We start from the raw sequence: 20,322 nt of genomic DNA on the forward strand, positions 1-20,322 counted from the left end.
ATTTCCTCTTCGATCCTAACCGACAATAGATTCCACCCACCTACATCTGACCTCTAGCCATTTTTTCCCCGTTTCATTCCGCCAATCTTTAGAAAAGTAAACAAAGAAAAATATACACACAATCACACATATGTAGAAAGACAGCTGAAACTCCAGAGCGAAACGACAAGTCGAGCCGAATTGGTCCAAAGAACGATTCACACTTGGGTGGATTTTATCAGGGTCGTTATTTAAAAGCAGGTAAAAATCGGAGTTTATGAGGCCGGAGGAAACAGCAATGAGCCTTTAACCAGACCCGAAACAAAGTTCCATAATTTCATTCGGATAATTTTATCCCATGCTACCGAGCGATTGAAATTTGGCAGACTCGTTGGGAAAATTATTAGGTACGAAATACAATTTTTGCCATTTTTTTTCAAGGGTGATCAAGAAACTAGTAAAATTCAAAACACTCGTATTCATTAAATTCAAAACATTGTCTTCATAATATTTGTAGGTGCAAAAATCACAACAAAAAAATCTGCAAAAATTGCAAAAATTGTAGATTGTTTGCGTTGTTATTTTTCTACTTAGAAAAATTACAAAGATAATGAAGATAAGTGTTTTGAAGTTTTGCACGTTTCTTGATCACCGGCCAACAAAATTGCAATAATTGTATTTCGTACTTAAAAATTGCTAAAATCACAGCCAAAAAATCTGCAAAAATTTCAAAAATTGTTGATTGTTTGGGTTGTTATTTTTCTACTTAGAAAAATTACGAAGATAATGAGGATAAGTGTTTTAAAGTTTTGCACGTTTCTTGATCACCGGCCAACGAAATTGCAATAATTGTGTTTCACGCCTAAAAAATTTAATTTTTTCCAACGCCTTTATATTATTTGCGGAAGTACAGTGCCGTGAAAATTTGCACGCTGCAATCGCGGCGTTTAGCAGAAGGTTTCGAGGGGGGCTCGCATTGCACACAGAGGCTGGATTGTGGACCGCGTAGATCCGTGTGGGGGAATTCTGTAGTCGGAGAAGGGGTGCGACTCGTCTGGAGGGGACCGCGATCCACGTGGTGACCGAGTCCAGGCGACGGTGAGTCTCAGTCTCTGTTTCACCGTCGTGAGATTTTCTACCAGAGGTAACCGGTAACCCTCGGATTTGCGGTACAAGATTCGACGACCCTCACCATCAGGAGAAAAGACAGTTGCAGAAACCGGAAATTGCCGCGTTCACCACGCGGAGCGGAAATGTGGTGACGACGCCTCGAGTCTCTCAGCCTTCGTAAACGCGAAATAGGAAGAATAGAATTTAGCGAGATGAAGGAGATCGCGGTCTTCCGTCTTTTCGTCGTAGTCATCGGGGCCTCAGTCGCGGTTGCCGTCTATCAGGAGCCTCAGGGGCCTGATTCTAATCGGTTCCCAGAAGTGGGCCAGCCCCGCTGGCCTTCCCTTGCCTTCCGGCACGCTTCGCGGCCCCAGCATCACCCCCGTGAGTCCCAAACCGCGAGGAAGTGGCGCGCTGGAATTAACGACCCCGATCAGGCGGGGCCTCAGCGACTTGTGGCCCTCGCTTCTGCGGAGTTTGCTGGAACTCGGGCCGTCGCTTATGGGGAGTTCGATCATCATCGTCCGGCCCATCAGCAGAGGAACCCTTTTGCCCAGGGGAACCAGCAGCCTGGATACACCAGGCACCATTCTGGGTGAGTGAAATTGGGCCCGATTTCCATTTCGTTTCTCGATTCATTGATCTTGAACGTAAATCCAGTTTCAAACCTTTATAGACTGGATCGCGATGAAATTACCCCCCTAGAATGCAAAACAACTCGTAGATCGAAAAGGAGATTTCAAAAATACCGTCGCCATATTCATTTTCACACTGTTCTTATCCGCGAAATTTGAGTCTTAAAAGTGCTAGTAACACGTCTAGGCTCGCTTCAGAGGACTACACAGGTTTTATTATTCGAAGGGTTTTCGACAACGTTAGAAATTTATTGGTGATAATTGAGCCCATTGGTCCCTAAAAGCACATGGTGTTTTGAATCACGTGACCGATTTAAGAGTGTTCACGAGGTTTGATCACGTTTTATTACCCAGACATCGATTCGATTCAAAAATTTTTGTGATATAACGTATACGGTGTTAGGAAATCTGGTCAGCCAGGATAGATGAATTTCGTATGAATTAATAGTCGAGTAATTCGGAAAATATAACCTCAAAACTCGTCTTGTAGCGAAATGAATAGACTAAAAATCTGTACGATATTTATTTATACTTTCTGAAAATAGAAAAACTCACAACTCATTCCAGGTTTTCAACGAAGTATCTTGAATACTGTTAAATCAATAACGTAACTATGTGCTCGAAAAACTTTGAGACGATTCTTAGAAGATGTTTCTTTTTTTTTTACGGAAAAAATAAATAAAGTTATATTTTGAGAAGACGCAGGTATGAATTTCTTGCGAGAATATTCGGAAGTTGCTCGTTGTGTATTTACATTTAGAATTTAGAATTTACTAGCGATTTCGTAAGAAATCACTTAAGTTAGGTCGAACGAAATATTTATAATCTGAAATTAGCTGGAATTTCTTTCAATTATTCAGTAGGAAGTTCGAATAACGTTTGGAATTATTCGAAGTTGCGATCGGAAAATGCAAGAAAATCAAAGTCATTATCCTTTTAAGCATCGGAATTAAGTTGTAATCGTCAAAAAGGCTCACCAATAACACGTGATATTAACTCGAATTTTTGTAAATCAACATAGAGAAAAGTTTTAAATAATGTGACATAATTGCTTTGAAGGCATTGGAAGGATTTCCAATGTAATACAAAATCATCCGGCACAAGCTGGGCGATCAGCAAAAACTGTTTGAAATCGTTTGATATTACGCAGAAAAAAATTAAAATCGCTGACGATCGACTTAATATTCGAATTGGTACGTAATTACGTGAATAGTTGACCTTCGATTCCTCCAATTTGTCGTTGCTTATATTTAAAAATAAAACCATTTTATCGTAAATTGCACAATAACATATAAACTCAATATCAAGTTTATCGAAAAATCATGAACAGAAAAATTGCAAAACGGCGGTTGCGCTGCTGAACAAAAACCAACGAACACTTGCAAGAATAAACAGTTTTTCTGATTTTGCGTTTATATTACTATGTTATTCTCTAAATCAAGTAACACCAAACAGTTTTAATTTAGCTCTATTAAGGGGGAAAGTTACAGCTTGGACGGTCTAAAATCATATGAATTTTTAGCCTTTTTTTGTTAAAGAAAATGAAAAACACTGATAGCAATTTGAGTTAGAGGGCTTTATTGTTTGTAGTTTCAAGAACATTTTAGAATTTGTGCTGTCGAAATTAATAACAAAACAGCGGCATGGTGCACATAATTAGCAAAATTAATAAACAATGGTCCAGATATCGTCAAAGGGGGGGGGGGGGGGGGGGGGTAACGACACCTGTACCATTGTTTATTCAAATCTAAATGTTGTTTCGTCCCAATTTGTAGGTATCGTTTGTTATTACACACTGAATCTTCCACGTTGAGAAAAAAATACACCGTATCATGTGAGTCATTGCAATGTCAGTGTATTCTCACGGCTGAACCGAGATAAAAATACCGTTTCTCAATAACGATTTATCGTACTTTGTAAACATACAAAGTGTTTTTACCAGGGCATTCAACACAGACGTTAGCAACATTATTATATATGATTGCTTATATCTTTGTCAGTAATTTTTTATACGTTCGGATAATTAACAATGTAGTCTTGCGAAGTTGCTACTGTACGATAATTGAAGAAGAAAATTGCGAAAAGGCTTCAAGTGCCATTAAAAAAAAAAAAAAAAAAAGAAAAAAATGTCTTTGACAGTTTGTGCCGATTATAATTTTTCGTAAAGAAAACTTCGTTTTCAGAGAAAATTACACCATAATCCTTCTCTTCAATTATCGATAAATTTCTTTCGATCTATGCAATTCGATTCAGTGTAGTTTTTGTTTCAATTGCGAAATCAAGATTGAGTTAATTATTTTCAATATTTTTTGCATGAGGGGTATTTTTTGGGATATAAAAGTCATTCTATTTCATTGCACGCGCACTTTTGATGATGGAAAGATCAGTTATGAGTAAAAAAATATTGATGATGTTAGGAAATGTAGAATAGTTTTTCCGTCTTGATCTCATAAATATACCGAAGACCAATACTTGGTTTACTTTCTGTTAGTAAACTTAATTTTTGTTCGGAAATCCTTTCAGAAACGACGATAGAACATCGATACAGAATCCTATTACTTGGGATACTTTATTCTTTGATCATCTAATGTAATAAAAGAACGCAAAAGATGAATAATTCACGAGTTTACGAATTACGAATATCGAATGTAAACGCGCGGATTCAATTTTTGCAAGGGAAAAGCGGAATTTTGCAGGCGCTTCAGGTTTATAAACAAATGAAAAATCGGCAGACTTTATATAACGCATTCTGCGAAGTTTCTGTTGGACGATGAATCGAGGATTCCGATTTTATAAGCAATCCATCACGATCCAGTTAATCTGACCGATTAGAATTTTTTACAAAAATGTCTACTTCGAGAGATTTGAACTTTGATGAAATCGCGCGACTACGGATCAAGCTTTCATGTAAGAAACAAAAAGAAGTGGAATCAATAAACATGTTTATTCATTGATTGAAAAACAAATACATATTATTTTAATTATTATATTTCACCCGAATGCTTAATGAATCATTGTGTTGAATTAACTTTTGTAACTAGATGGTATTCTATGGTGTTTGGGCTCACTGGTTACGAATATTAAATCAGATTTAAAAAATTTCAAATGCCGAATTTAATATGGCGGACGAAAATTTCAAATTTGATTAAATCCAGTAAAAAAATTTGTATTCAAGGGTATTCGGAGACGCTGATTACGAATCTGAAATCAGATGTTAAAAATTCAAGATCTTGGATCCAATATGGTGGATGAAAATTTGAAATTTGATCGAATACGGTCAAAAAACTCGATGCAGTAATTTTTGGGTTCACTGATACTGAGTTTTTTAAATTTAATTTCAGATTCGTAATCAGCGACCCCAAAAACTCACAATTTATATAAAATCTGTATACGTGTAGAGGGATAACTATCTCGGAAATAAATTATTCCTTCAATTCTCACGATTTTTTTTTTTTAATCAATTTGTTGCTAACAATAATAATTAGCCTATTAGTATACTATTAAAAATAGCAAAAAAATATATTGAAAACTTCTCTAAATACACAAAGAAAAAAAAAAAAATGACTATAAAGGGTTAAGAACAAATAATTGAGGATTTGAAACTATTGTCAAATATCTCCCGAGGACTTGTACGGGAACATAATTATATTCGTCGAGTTGCTTTATTCCTTACGACTTTTTCCCTTCTTATTTCCGGCGACAATATTCCGAAGCGTGTCCCCTTTCTCACGCGGGGGAAATGGTTTTATAACAGGGAGAACATTCCGCAGATCAAGATACACGCACCCTGTGGCATCCTTTTCTCACGCGGTGGATCACATGGCGGTTTAAGCTACAGCGATGGCCGTCGCAGCCGCGGCAAAAGCCTCGGTGAAAAAATGAGAAATAACAAAAATAAATAAACATAAAGAAACGCCCGACTTATACCTACGCGTGAGGATGAGAAGGCCTCGGGGTTCGAGAAACAACCTCGAGTCAGCGAGTCTCGTTACTGTTGAGTCTCTGCTGCGTTTGTCGAACGGGTTGGGGCTAGAAATGTCCAAGGATCAAGGAACAGGAAGATTGCGATCCCGAGTTTTCAGATAGGCGAAAATTTATTTCAATTTTAAATTACGAAATTTCGAACGGTCGAAAAGTGGATAGGGAAAATACGTATTGCTACAAAGCCAAAGTTGAGAAGAATCTTTCGAGAATAATTTCGGTTTGATAGACTTAAATTTAAGTCAGTTGATACACGGATGGTAAAAGACTGCATTTCACTGCAATGGAAAAAATTTTTTTCGGTAGTATAGTCGAGCTGGCTGTTTAATTTGGCAAAGTCCGTTGCTTGAATTTGGAAAATTCTAGCATTTGCAAAAAACTTTTCCTCCTGTCTCTATGTCAACATCAAAACTTTCTATTTTAAACACGTGAATAATATAGATTTTCGAGTTTTTGAAAGTTTGACATCACAACCCTGGCATTTTGTCATCTTTCTCCATTTTTATCTCCACGTTGAAAACTTGAATTTATTCCGGAACAAAATAGATGTTTGCGGTTTGAAAAATGATATATCTCGACTCTTCTATTTTATAATCTTTCTTGATGACACGAATGAAATATATTTTCTCATTTTCGAAAACTAAACGTCGCGTATATTTCATTTGCTTATTACTTCTTCACTTTCACCTCCACGCTAAAACTTGCAATATTTTCTCACGAATGAGACAGATTATTGAATTTTTGAAAATTTCGTAAAACGACCTTTCCATTATCTAATCCTTCTTCACTTTCACCCCACGCTAAATACTCGTGCAATTTTTTTCGCGAAAATATGTAACATCGCGTTTGTGAAATTTTCAACAATTGTCACTTTCGATATCGATTTTTTCTACGTTTTCACCTCACTCGGCAAGATCGAGTTCGCGGGTTCGTTCCTCGTTTCGTTCTTGGCTCTCGCTGACGCCGGTCGAGTTACCCAGGTACCTACATTATAGAGCGGCCGGTGAGGAATAAAGAGGAATAAAAGAAACGGTGAAAAATGGCACACACTCGCACACACGTGGAGCAAACCTGTCCTTTGCCAGGTATCAACGAAGGCGCTGCCTGCCCTTCTCCAGACTCCGCGTGGGGACCTTTTTGCAATTTCTGGCCTCCTTAGAAACCTCAATTGCTGCGAAAAAGTGAGAAAAAAACACTCGAGATCCAATTTTTCAACGGCTTAATTTTATTTTTCCAATCGTTGGAGGGAATCGTTGCTAGTCTAAATCCAAAATTTCGCCCGCCATCTTCATCGATTACGTCTTATTTTCGCAAGCTTTCAAAAGGGTGAAATGATCCTACCTCAGAAAGGCGAAAGCAGAAACGAGTTATTGAAAAAATTGTACAGAACCGGAACGCGAAATTCTAGCCGCAAATAAAGCCCGCAGGGAACGCGTGCCAGGCTTTCAGGATAAACATAACATCGGAGAACGTTGAACCTGGACTCTGGATCCATGGGTATATTATAAGGATCCATGAGGCAACATCTTACCAGAAAATTTGGCAAGTCGGTGTTGAATGGAAATGCAGATATTTCGGAGAGGAGAAGTTTCAAAATGCAGAATTTTCGAGGACACGAAAATGTGTGTCATAGAATTTAACAAATGGCTTTAGAAATTCCCGTTCTCACTCTGCAGGCTTCAAGTTCGTAGAGAAAACAAAATTCGAATTTCAAAATACAAATTCAGATTCGTGATTAACGATTTTAAAGCCCTCGGATACCATATTACATGCAAATACGACGATTTTTTGTATTTTAAACCACTATAACGGATCCACCGTTACAAATTTTGGGAGTTTGACCTCGGATTCGTTATCGGTGAACCAAAAAATCTTTGCTTACCAATTTCTATCAAAATTGGTAGATTTAAAAAAAATTTTGAGCATTTTGGTTCGCCATTTTGGATTTCATAATCTGACTTCAGATCCGTGATCAGCCACTCAACAAATCAACGGGTGCCAAGTTTGATTAAAATCAAAATGCTTTTATTAATTTTTTTCAGCTTACCGAGTACGTGTACTATAAATTTAGCAATTCTGATCTGAAATCCGTAACTAGCGACCCAAAAAACCTCACTGTACCAACTTTCATTCAAATCCATTCATCCCTTCTCAAGATATCATCATTTTTTTGTTTGATTTTTTGGAATTTGGTTATTCAAATAATTGAAAAAGTACCGAACCGATCAAAGCCAAAATTTAATCAGTTCTAAGTTTGAAAAAGCCGCGCTGATTGACACGAAAATCATCGAAATCCGGTAACTCGTTTTCGAAATATCGTCGGATAAAAAAGTTACTATAACTTTCTTTTTTCTCTGTGAACATAGAAACGGGAAGTTAAAAATTTAGGAGGTTGAAGTATAGAAAAGTAAATATGCAGAAAGGTGAGAGTATAAGATGAATAGATACGTTTATTATTAGCATAAATTTTCTATTCTCTATAGGCAAGGAGATTCTATTATTTTATATTACAAGATGATTCACAATTTCAGTTTATTACCAACAACAAGATACTTTATCCCGATTTTCTACGAATCGAACAGTCGATCCGTTCACAAAAAAATGGCTTATGAATTATAAGAGGCATAAAATTGCATATACGTTATAAAAATTTCCCGAATCCCAGCCTACACCTCTGTAATTTACATGCAAATTTCGATTGTTCAATTTCTTTTGTTACTTGCCTTAATCTTTATCACATACTTAAATTTATCACTCTCATACATTCAGTTTTCATTATAAATATACCGTCATACTTTATCACTCTCGTTCTCAGCGAGTCGCCACTGTGTCTTGAAGACGCGTTGTTTTCATATGAAAAGAGCATGTGGAAGACGGAGTTAACACAGGTCGTCGACAGACGTGAGTCAACAGTCGTTCTGGAGATTAAACTCGATTCCGACAGTGAAACAATAATTTTATTCTCTGTTTTCCTCCTCGTATCTCGGATTCGGTATATCTTCATACCGTATACGCAATAAAGGTGAATGGGACAAAGCGAAGCTGAACTTCGTCACGCTATCCTGTTACAACCGCTTTGATATATCGATTCATTCCATCCTTTATCCGCCTTTATTTATACACGTATGTAAGATGCTGCATGCACAAAGAGCCTTCAGCGGCACCAAATAAGGAGAATATCTTATTACACGTGGATTCGTGAATTCGTGAAGATCCGCGTGCAGAACCGAGAGAAACGATCTCTCAACTGTGCATGAGAATCGGAAGAGAGTCACCGGAAATCGTACAAATCCTAGAAACCAATGAACGTGTAAATAAACGAACAAGTAGATTGCACGATCCGAGGTTTTTCACCGTGTCGCGTAGAATATCAGCCGAATCGAAATGCTTGGTAATTGAATGTAAGAGGCATTTCACGCAAGGTGAACCGGTTTTTAACCTATGGTCAGTAAATTTGATGCTCGTACCGTAGAATCATCCTCCATCTGCTTCTTATCGCGCTGAAAGCCCCCTGAAGAACGCGGATGTAACCGAAAATGTAAACGAAAACATGTACCAAAAACTGATACTTTTCAAACAACGAATGAGAATGGTATTTGAAAAAGTTCAATGGCTGAATTTTGGCTGAGGTTTAGAAAAAGCTTCGAGTCGGACTGACAAGGAACGTCCTGTACAGGACGAGTCTCTAATTGAACAGGTCGGGGTAAACAGTTGACCGAAATATAATTCAGAGGAACTCGAGTCGTTAAACGGAAGACTTGGCCTCGGGCAGTTGGAGGAATGCCGATCCGTGATTCACGGCGCGGGTAAATCCATTAGCTGCAACTTTTGTAAGCGGTGTACGGCCAGAGTGAAGAGGTTGGAAAACCTTGGTCGATAAAACTCGGAATGGGTATATCATCTTCGAACCGAAGCCCGCACTCGAGCCTCCAGAGTGTCTCGCTCTTTTGCTTCCAGGACTCGATCCTTCGGTTCAAAGGACAACGGCGGACCATGAGGACGTCCCTTTTGAAGTGGATCATTGCGTTAGAAAATACCATGAAGAGGAATGGATGAGGATAGTCATAAATAGTGTGTTTCGTTTGGAAGTAGCTTCATCTTATTTTCCTTGAAACCAAAACAACTCGCTGTCGATAAAGAGAAAAAAATCTTTCGGAAAGATAATTCATTATCACGATTCGATCGAGTTTGAAATTTTCGTCCGGCATATTGGATTCGCCATATTGGATCTGCTGTTCTGAGTTTTTGAAATTCTAAGTCAGATTTGTAATCAGTTACCCCGAAAATCAATACACAGAGTTTTTTGACCGGATATGATTAAATTTGAAATTTTCGTCCGCAATATTGGATCCGCGATCTTGAATTTTTGAAACCTGATATCAGATTCGTAATCAACGACTCCAAAAACCTTGTAATACTATCTTGTTACAAAAGTTGACTGAGTAAAATAATGTGCGACTCAAAGGGTTAAAAACATTTGTGTATGAATTTTCAACTTAACTTAAAGATGAAATTTTATGCAAAATTTAATTTCGAGTCAAGGCGTACAATTTTTCAACCGCTTGAATTACGGATTCCGATAAATGGGTACTTTTATAGAGAATTCAATTCGGCGACATCCTTATTTGAAAATTTCTTTCCTGCTTTTCGCAACAAGTTTTTCAGGTAAAAGTAAAAAAACACACATTTTGCTGACGGACGAAACATCATGAAAATTTATTTCAAACTTTTGCGGTAGAAAAAAATCTGAAAACACGATTTTCAAATCTTCAATAAAATTCAAAGCCCTTTTGTCATCAATTGTGAGTCACGAAAATTACTGCATACTGTACATTGAGCCGTTCCGGAAGCGTGGAAAACGTTCATAGCTTGCAGTTACTGCGTGTACGGCAAGGAAGAAGCGTATAAACTAACCGTGAAACAAGTTTCCTTCTTCCTCATTTGATATTTATAACTATTCGATGGCAAGGTGCAATCACCACGGTATGCATGACGGTATCCACTTCGTACCAAGTTACGGGCAAGGTCGCGTCTTCGCTCAATAATTCACTCGGGAAAAATTGCGACCCGCTACCATCCGATGTACCGTTATGTTATTTTTTCTTTTTCTTTTTCTTTTTCTTTTTTTTTTTTTTTTTTATCAGTCGTTATAATACACCGCGCAGGTATTTTATCGAGAACAAGTTGCTGCTCCCACGTTACAAGCGGCTTTTTAAAAATTGTTTATTTACTTTGCCTTTTACATTTCGGATCTATTCCGTGACGAAGAAGAAGAAGAAAAAACTAACGCATCTCTCAGCGGTTGTAATAAGGCGCAAGAAATTCTAACTCATCGACGAATGTGCCTTTTTTTTTTTTTTTTTTTTTTTTTTTTTTACCGCACAGTGTATTAAATATTTGTCGGTATGTTGCTGATTTCCCTGGCACGGTGGAAAAGTATGCAACGGCTGACTGTAAGAGATGGAAATAGTCTTCCAGGAACGAAGGCGACGTTTACACAAGACAGAGAAATTGAGAAAGGAAATCGAAAGCAACGGGCGAAAATCACCGGCTGTTTCATGAATCACGCAATAATTTATGTATTTACATTTGTAGGCACGCACACACCGCGGTGTGTATTCGGAGCAAATACTAGCTAATTACAAGCAACCGATTATTCACTTCGTTGAATTATATCGCACTGAATGGGCATTGGCAAAATTTAACGAAACATTTTCTGATCGGCTTACCGTTTGGGGTCTGAAATTTACACTGGCGAAGTCACAGACTAAATATAGCATTTGATTTAGCTTATTTTAACCCGAAACTTGTTCAGTGTACGAAATGGGGTTTGAATAAAGTTGACCGACAGCCGAAATTTTATCACGATGATATTTACTAGGCGTTATTGGAAAAGTGTGAAAAGTTTAAGCGTCGTTCTACAATTTTTTCACCAGTAATTTCTATCGTTACTCACTGAAAAAAATTTCACTTGTCATGGTAACTAGAAAAATTCAGTAAAACAGGTATCGTTAAAATATCCGTTTGAATATTGTTGGAATTACGAAAAACGAGGCACGCCTAAACATTTTGCATTATTGTCGATTCTTTTTTGGTAATTGCAACGCAAAATCAGTTTCTGAAGTTCACTCTACTTTTTTAGTTAAATAAGGCTTCAACGTCAATTTATTGTTACGCGAGCATTAAATTTTCGCAACGGTTACAAGAAAATCTAGCAACAGTGATCGTAATGAGAAAGAATAGTAACGGATACCAGACTTTCTGGTAACAGCTAGAAAACTAATTTTCATTTTCTTTCTAGAACTATATTTTTCGATCGTGGTGAAAAATGAAAATAGGTAAGGGCTGAGCGGTAACCGGAACTAAACATCTCTCTCAGTCCTGTAATTTGAAATTTCACAAGTGTAAGGTTATTTCTGTTAGTCATTTCGCACGAATGCGTTACCAAGATATCGTTTTGCTTACTCGATTGTTCCCTCGTTCGCGACGAGAGCTTTAATTTTTTATTCCCGGGGTTAAGTTACGGCTCATAACCACGTCTGGAGCTTTTGCGACTTTGTTACCCGACTCTGCTTGGTGGGAATTTTTTCACATACTCCCACATTGTAATTCGGACTTGGTTTTATTATTACCCAGCATTTTGCAGTCGTAATCTCTCTTTCCACTCGGTCAATCTCGCTTCTGCGACATTCGTTCTCAAGGGCGGCTCATAACGAAAGCGTTGAAGGTTAAAAAGAGGCGCAGTTCAATAATTTATTGCCATTATTATTCTGTCAGGTTATACGGTTGAAAATCCATATTTTTTTGCTACTCTTCCTACGCGATGGTCATACGTTGAGTGTTTATTTAATCGCATTTTTAAACCACAATAATTTTTCAAGGAACGCAAGAAACAGGAGACTAAAATTATAAACAAGAGCTTGATTACAGATTATTCGTTTCAAACTACTTCTGAACTGTGAAAAATGTGGTAAACTCCTTCAATTTTCACTTTGATAAATTTGAAAATACTTTTCGTTTTGCTAAACTATTCTTACAAATTTACCGGAATAGATTTTTACTATCTCGATATTAGTCATTTCAATATTGCTATTTGTTCAGAAAATCAATATCAAAGTTCTTGTTCATAATCTCAGTGTACCTGATTTTTTTTTTTTTTTTTTTACAATTCAAGAAAAATCACTGTAGGTTACGGATATAATAATTCGGTGAACACTAAAAATTTGACTATTTCGTAATACAATTACCAAAAAAGTATGAATTTTCAACTGTACAGCCTTTCAAGGAACTAAATTAAACGATTAAACTTGTAATTCCCCGAATAAATGGCAAAAATACAAGAATTCGTAAATGTCAATTGACGAAGCCCCGTTCCTTCAATTCTCCTTCATTTGTGAATAATTTTTTAACAGCAAAAACGAAGCTTTCGATGTAAATCTCGTCGCAGTCAAATATGGTATCAATGTCTATAAATATTATACGTTGTCGAGACGAAAAAGTCGTAAAACTGGAAGACTCGAGACTTTTTGATGTACGATGTCTCGGGCCGGCGTCAATTCCTGAAAGGTTATCCTGCAGCCGAGGTCAGGGCACGTAATTTCGCACCACAGCTGCAGGTCTCTCTCCTTTTACGAGCCATACTTTTAATTACGCTGCACGCACAGTACAATGTGCGCGTCGTAATACTATTTACACTTTTATAAATATACTAGCAAATCCAATGTAATGTAACGAAAATTCTATTCGTACAAGACAATCTTGCTTAGAGGTGAAAATATTTAGATGTAGATTGACAATATCCGGTCTGCACTGTTGGAAAATTCACGGTGTCGGTAAAAATCTACACCCATTAGTGTAAAATTTAACATCATTGGCGTAAATCGTTCGATATTTGACACCACGTGGTCTTAAAATCATCTCAAAAATGGTGTGGACTTCTATAGAATATTTTCGGTGTTACATTTAACACCCCATTTCTAACAGTGTAATCTGAAACCTAACCTAAAACCTAACCTGAAACCTCACTTGAAACCTAACCTAAAACCTAGTCTGAAACCTAACCTAAAATCTAACCTAAAATCTAACCTGAAACCTCACTTGAAACCTAACTTAAAACCTAGTCTGAAACCTAACCTAAAATCTAACCTAAAATCTAACCTGAAACCTCACTTGAAACCTAACCTAGACCCAATCTGAACCTAACCTAAAACGTAGTCTGAAACCTAACCTAAAACCTAACCTAAAACCTTGTCTAAAACTTACCCGGAAACCTAACCTAAAACCTAACCTAAGTTAATCTCTAAGCGTTCGCAAAGTTTTTGATCCTGTTCTGACTAGGCTTACAAATATCGTTACATCTCCAAAACTATTGATCTGGTTGTAACGAAATAAAGTCTAAAGCCTGACCAGACATTGGAGCTTTCCACAGAAAAAAAAGATTCAAAATTGGTTCAGTAGTTTTGAAGTTATAAGCGAACACACGTCAGAAAGACTTCGAGTTTTATACACGCAAAGAAGAGAAAATAGATATTGAGAGAAAAAATAAGGCTTTTGTGTGAATTTTGATCACCTTTCTCTCGTAAATATTTTTATATTCTGAAAACCCACTACATGAAACAAACAAAATCAAGCAATAATAAACAATCGAACATCCAAGTCTGTTCAGGTTCATTTCTATTCGCATACTAGAGTCGATGTTTCATTTTTGTACACTATGATTAGCGCAGCTAAAATTGCTGGTGATTTTTCAAACGTTTTTACCCAATTATCTATCTTTCAATTCAGACTTTCCCATTTAGTCCGAATTCCTAAAAGTGGCAAGTATTGTGTCGTATAACAGCGATAAGCATGTGTTTAGTAGGTAATTTTCACTCGTGTACGGTATAATTGTCTACCGTAATTACAGCTGTAATTCTGCATAAGGTGACCTTCATTGAGATGCTAATTTGAGGGAAGTTTGCTCGTGTAATTAGGCAACTTCAGTTCACAGAGCCCGAATGTTCCAAGGGTGAATTCAAAGCACGTGAAGAAGATTAAAGCGGGCATGACGAGGATCTCAAAGCGCATCCGAGCACGGGAAATTAGGCCGATGAAGGATGGTTATACCCGAGTAAAAACTCGCCTTGACGTAGTTCAAACTTTTTTTTCTTCGTTTTCTTAATCTTCTTGCAACTCCATGTTATACCGTATAAAGACACCGCAATTGGTAGACTAATTAATTGTTTCTGCTTGAAAAAGTGACTTGTACTAATCGCGTATCCCGTACTTGAGATCGATCTCCTTCTCGTGAGAAATTGAACGTCAAGACGATATGTTGCAGTTACCGAATGCATCGAGAGCTGTATTTGATCAAGTGTCCATGTACGCATCGAACCGATGTAGAAATAATTTATCGAACCCAAGTGCCTCCGATCCTCTTCTCATTATCTCACAACCGCGACAGATATCCAATTAACGTATCCGTGTGATTACAATTTCTTTTTGCACGTATCGATCGTACTTTTGCCAAGTGCTGCGGGATGTTTATACAATACATGCGGTACGATTTTTATTGCTTCTCTTGATACATTTTGCTCAAATTTCTTATCTCTTCCATGCAAAATATTGCGTATATACTACCCTGGATGTTTATCCTTACCAAGTTTACGCCTTTCGTTGTCACGCATCGAAGTGAAAAGTATACGAATAACGTATCCACTCGTTTCGATTGCGTTATTCATACAAGTATAAACAAAAAGTGATCCATACTTCTGTCTTATATGCATACGTTCTCCGCGAATGATGACGGAATATTTATTAAGACTTTGACGAGTTCGATTATGTATCATATGAGCGTAAGTTCTTCACAATTCATCACGTTTGGCACCGTCTGCACTTTGCGAATTGTTTTCTTACCTTTGTTAAACTCCGACCGAAGTGCATCATTACACTAGAATAAACCAATTATTCTCCGTGGAGAAGTTATTAATTGAGTTACTTAATTGAGTTATACCTTTACCTCTTTTACGATAATAAAAAAAAGTGAAATAAAATTTGAAAAAACATTTACGTCGACACCTTTTAGCCACCACCGGAAACGGAGGTTTGAATTACAAAATCCCGCGTACGAGATAGTAATATTAAAGCGAAAGTGGTGGAAGCCGGGTTTAATAAACCCCGAACGTAGAAGATCGTTAATCGTGGCCGGGAAGATTTAAGACCATATGCAGCTCGTATCGTCGACGTTTACGTCGCATCTAATTCCATGGGGCATTTATTACACTTAAGACCGATTAAATGATTAATTTATGATTGGCTCGAGCTGAGAACGATTATATGGCTGTATTTTATTGGATATGATTTAATTTCACTTGGCGCAGTGCAGATTTCAAGCCACTCTCCTACAATCGCGGGTGGAAATAACAATTTGTTGAAAATCCTAAATCAGCATTGATCCAAGATTTATAGTCGCTGTTGTTTAATTAAAAAAAGTAATCAAGTAAGTCCATCGATTAAATTTTTTTTTTTTTAATCCAACTTATTTTTCCTTGTCTTTGCAAGGTGTATGAAATTTTTTGTACGTATCAAATTTACATCTGTTATATTAAATTTTATCTTTGAACCTGTGTCAATTCAGGATTCATTATGTGGATATTATTTGCATTAAAAAAAAAAAAAAAAAAAATAGCAACAATACATCCTTACTTAAATTCTACAAATTGACTTATACGTGAATCGAAAAACTTTCCTCAATTCTGTCCGGTTTCAAGTAAAAATTAATTAAATATATACATGAAGTTCATGATAGCCTGCAGCTTACACTGATATGATCTGTATACATGTTCGTGATACACGACATCTCGATATTTTGATTTTTAATTGACAGCTGTCAATTCGCAGAAAGAAATCGTTCAATATTCGGAACCGTCTGCGTGACGTTTGAAGATTTTAAGCCCGCGATACAACTCTCAAGATCGGAATAATGGAAGATGACAGGTATTCGATTTCCCAATTCTGCTATACATGCGATAGCGAAGCTTCCTTACGTACATAGAATGTCTGAAATTGCAAAATTTGTGCAACTTCAGACATCCTTAAATCAAGGGTATTCTGTAGAATCATGAATGTTCATTTGAATAAATGGAATTTCAGTAGCATTAAGAATTTTGGTTAGATAATTGGGATGTTTTTGTAGATAAAAATTTAGGCATCTATCATTGTAGATATACCTGTGACAGTTACTCGAGTTACGGAATTGTCTGCAATAGTCGGAGAATCAGACTTTCGTGTTGAATTAAAATGATACCACAATATATTTTGGCATCTATGGATGAATCGGATTGATTTGTATTCTGGGAACACGCGAGAATGTTGAAAAAAGGAAATGTTGACATTAAAAAGAAGTTTACTTTGAGTAAGTGGTTACAAAAAGCAGAACAAAAATGGAGATGTCTAAAAATGAGCGACAAAAGAACCGTCATCTCAGTCATTCTCAGTTCTATAATGGATGTACTACATCGATATGTAACACATCCCAAAGCGAAGGGGATAATCCCTAAACCAGTCCGGGCCTCTTAATTATCATTGCGATTGATACACTTAAGCCGATATTCATTTATTCGTTTTTTGCACATGTCGATTCTCTGAGATCAAGTCTGTGAACTGGCCGCGATATGAAACTAAAAAATGATAAAAAAAAAAAATGCTTAAACAAACGAACAACAGCATTGATGACAATATTATCCATTATACAGTTCATGTTTCTGCACAATCAACTTCTTCGAAATTGATAATTTGCCGAATTGGCTTTTGTACGTACGTAAGAAGGAATTGTGAATCATCTAACGAAAGGGGTTGGAGAGAAGTCACGTCAGCATGTCAAATGATCACAACAAAAGCTTCGAGGAAAATGATGTCAAGATTCGAAGACAACAAAGAGGCCGACGGGTTTTTTTTTTAACATTTAAGACCTCTTTTACGACATTTTGTAGGTTCCGCTTAAGGAATGAAATTAAACCCCGCAGGTAACCAATTAATAACACTTTCCTGCAGGCGAGAGTCAAGCTGGGAAGTGACTGGGACAATAAATTAGACGAATCGTTCCCCTCCAGTAGTTTATGCCTGACCTGAGCTGGGTTGGGCCGGCAGTTTTCCCGGTTCCATTTCGTTGGTTGAGATGGATTAAATTCCATCGGGTGTGGTAATACTGCAAAAGCCAACAAGGATTCGGCCAAAAGTAAGATGTGATTAACATGAAACAGAAACATGTTTAAAGACGAAAAACATGTTTTTAAAGGATATGGGAATGCAAAAATTTCACCAAGAACTTGCCTTCGCGTAATAGTGATTCACAACCCATGCGGAACATATATTTGTCTTCAACGTACGCACCATAGACACCCATGATGGTTATGCGATACCTCGATTGTACATCCATTTTGTGGAGGATAGAGATGAGGAGAAGTATCTCATATGGAGTTCAAAAAGCGACAAATAGTGGTTCAATAAGTCACCAGAATGGCGCTAATAAACAATCAGGGTTCGATCTGATTGGCGCTTTCTTTTAAATGTGGAACTTTTGCTACAGCAACGCCATCTTAATTGTGCCCTATTTTATGGACACTTTCTATAAACGGAGATAGTCATCTTTACCTCTACCCTCCATAATCCATTTCAACCGAAATGAAGTACATTAGAACTCCATTACAGATCCAAATGTTTACGTTATACATCTAGTAGATCTCTTCTCGATATCCAAACAGTTCTCCATAAGAGATCTCATAGATTTTATGGAGAAGAAATTAATACCTTCATTCGACGTTATTTTGTATCATCTACTACCGTTGATGCAGCATCAGATATATTAAAGAATCATCATGTGCACATTTCGTTCTACCCCAGACAATAAATTCAAGACTACCGCCTGGTGGTTGTCTATTATCCATCACCAGCTTTAATCTGACCGTAGATCTTCTGGATTTCTGTAGATGTATATAAGAAATCCACCATAAATATGGATCTTTTATGGATCTGTGAATTCTGTATGAACTTCTGATAGATGGACTGTTCCGTGTGGGACGAGAGAGAAAGAGAAAGAGAAATCATTGTTGGCTGCAAAAACCTGTTCGTAATACCACTTTTTGTGTAAAGTGTTTGTTCACTTCGCGTCCCGCCAAACCGATGAATCGGTTTAATGAGATCTTTTGGAGACTGTTAACTTTGTTGCAATCTACGATGATTTGAAAACTTCGAGGTCTCCTGAAACCACGCAAAATTCTAGGAAGTCATCTTCTGCGACACATAATTGCTTCTTTTGAAACACCTGAAATTGACAACAATCATGGGAGGTTTGTACTGGATTCGTGGATTGAAAAAATTTCTAGTAACTTTAAGTGGATTCGAATAACTTCACACGACTTCAATTCGATTCGACTGCCCTCAGACAGAATCAATTAAATGCGCGAGCTCAATTGAGTTCGAACGACTTCGTGTAGGACATGATGAATGAATTCGGTAATTTCGGGTGAGTTTGGAAGACCTCCGATAAATTGAACACGCCACATGAATAAATTATCAGAAACAATTGATGGAGTATTAATTACCTTGAAGCCCCGAGGCGTAAGATAATTTTACGAACTAATTGACCCCTCGAAAGATCAAGGCAAGTGAGATGCCTGCAAAGATAATAACAGTAAAAATTGGAAGGGTAATTACGCAGTCGAATGAACAATATCGTGACTATTTTAAGAAAATCAAACAGTATTAAACCTATTTCGATTGCGTTATACAGACTCTGTTTCAAGTTATAGAAAACAATTCGATTCAGATCCTGCGGTGTAATTTTTTTTGTTTTCTTTTTTCTGATTAACAAGTAGCCGAGAATACTAGGATGTAAAAGCAGTTCGTCATTTCTCCCGAGGAGTGGAGGCGACAAATTGCCTCATCATTAGCATAACTCGTCGGCAAAAGAGACTCAACAACCGCCAAAAACGAAACTCTTGAATCAATCTCAAGCGTTATGGAACTAAATAAAATTTTGCAAATGGAATAACATCGAGGTGGAAAGATCAGTGTTCGACACAATGCGAAGCTTTCCATTAATGTATCACTTTCACCCGACTCTGAACTCTTGCTGTATGCGGAAAAGTATAAATGGACCTCGGACGATGGAGGGAAAAAAATAAAAAAGCGTTTATTATTTGTTCCCTGTCGTGTACGATGAATCGGGATTTTTTTCTTACACACTTTTTCTCGTCTGTCGAAGAACATTTTGCTCGAATGACCAGCGTGCTCCAGGTTCTTGCATAAACATGCATCGTGCATGAAACGACTGACCATGCAGCATTTAGCGATATGCGACTGCCGATCGATCAATCACTGTTCGTTTATGTCGAACGAAATCACACGGCTTGAAAACAACCCAAGAGCGTGGGTACATACGTACATGTAATGTAAGACGCGATGAAATCAGTCGACCACAAATCTCAATCGAGTCAAGTAGACGAAAGTTTAAACTGCAGTCAAGAGAGCAACTTCGCATTATATTAATAGTTGTTTAACGATGAGTATGATATTTCTTGAGTGCTAAACAGTCGTTTGTGCACGGAGAAAATAAAATTCGTGAAACATCGAAATGATT

At 37.2% G+C, this 20,322-nt stretch overlaps 1 protein-coding gene across 1 annotated transcript in view; it reads left to right on the forward strand.

Moving 5' to 3' along the window:
* The first annotated feature begins 1,077 nt into the window (after nucleotides 1-1,077).
* The window catches only part of LOC124298929 (low-density lipoprotein receptor-related protein 4), a 30,645-nt gene continuing 11,400 nt past the window's right edge, over nucleotides 1,078-20,322 (forward strand). Inside the window, exon 1 of the mRNA XM_046751611.1 lies at nucleotides 1,078-1,684. Coding sequence (XP_046607567.1) covers nucleotides 1,302-1,684 — 383 coding nt within the window. The 5' untranslated portion in view covers nucleotides 1,078-1,301. The remainder of the gene's footprint in view (nucleotides 1,685-20,322) is intronic.

This window comes from Neodiprion virginianus, chromosome 2, assembly GCF_021901495.1.
Source record: "Neodiprion virginianus isolate iyNeoVirg1 chromosome 2, iyNeoVirg1.1, whole genome shotgun sequence".
NCBI classification, from domain to species: domain Eukaryota; kingdom Metazoa; phylum Arthropoda; class Insecta; order Hymenoptera; family Diprionidae; genus Neodiprion; species Neodiprion virginianus.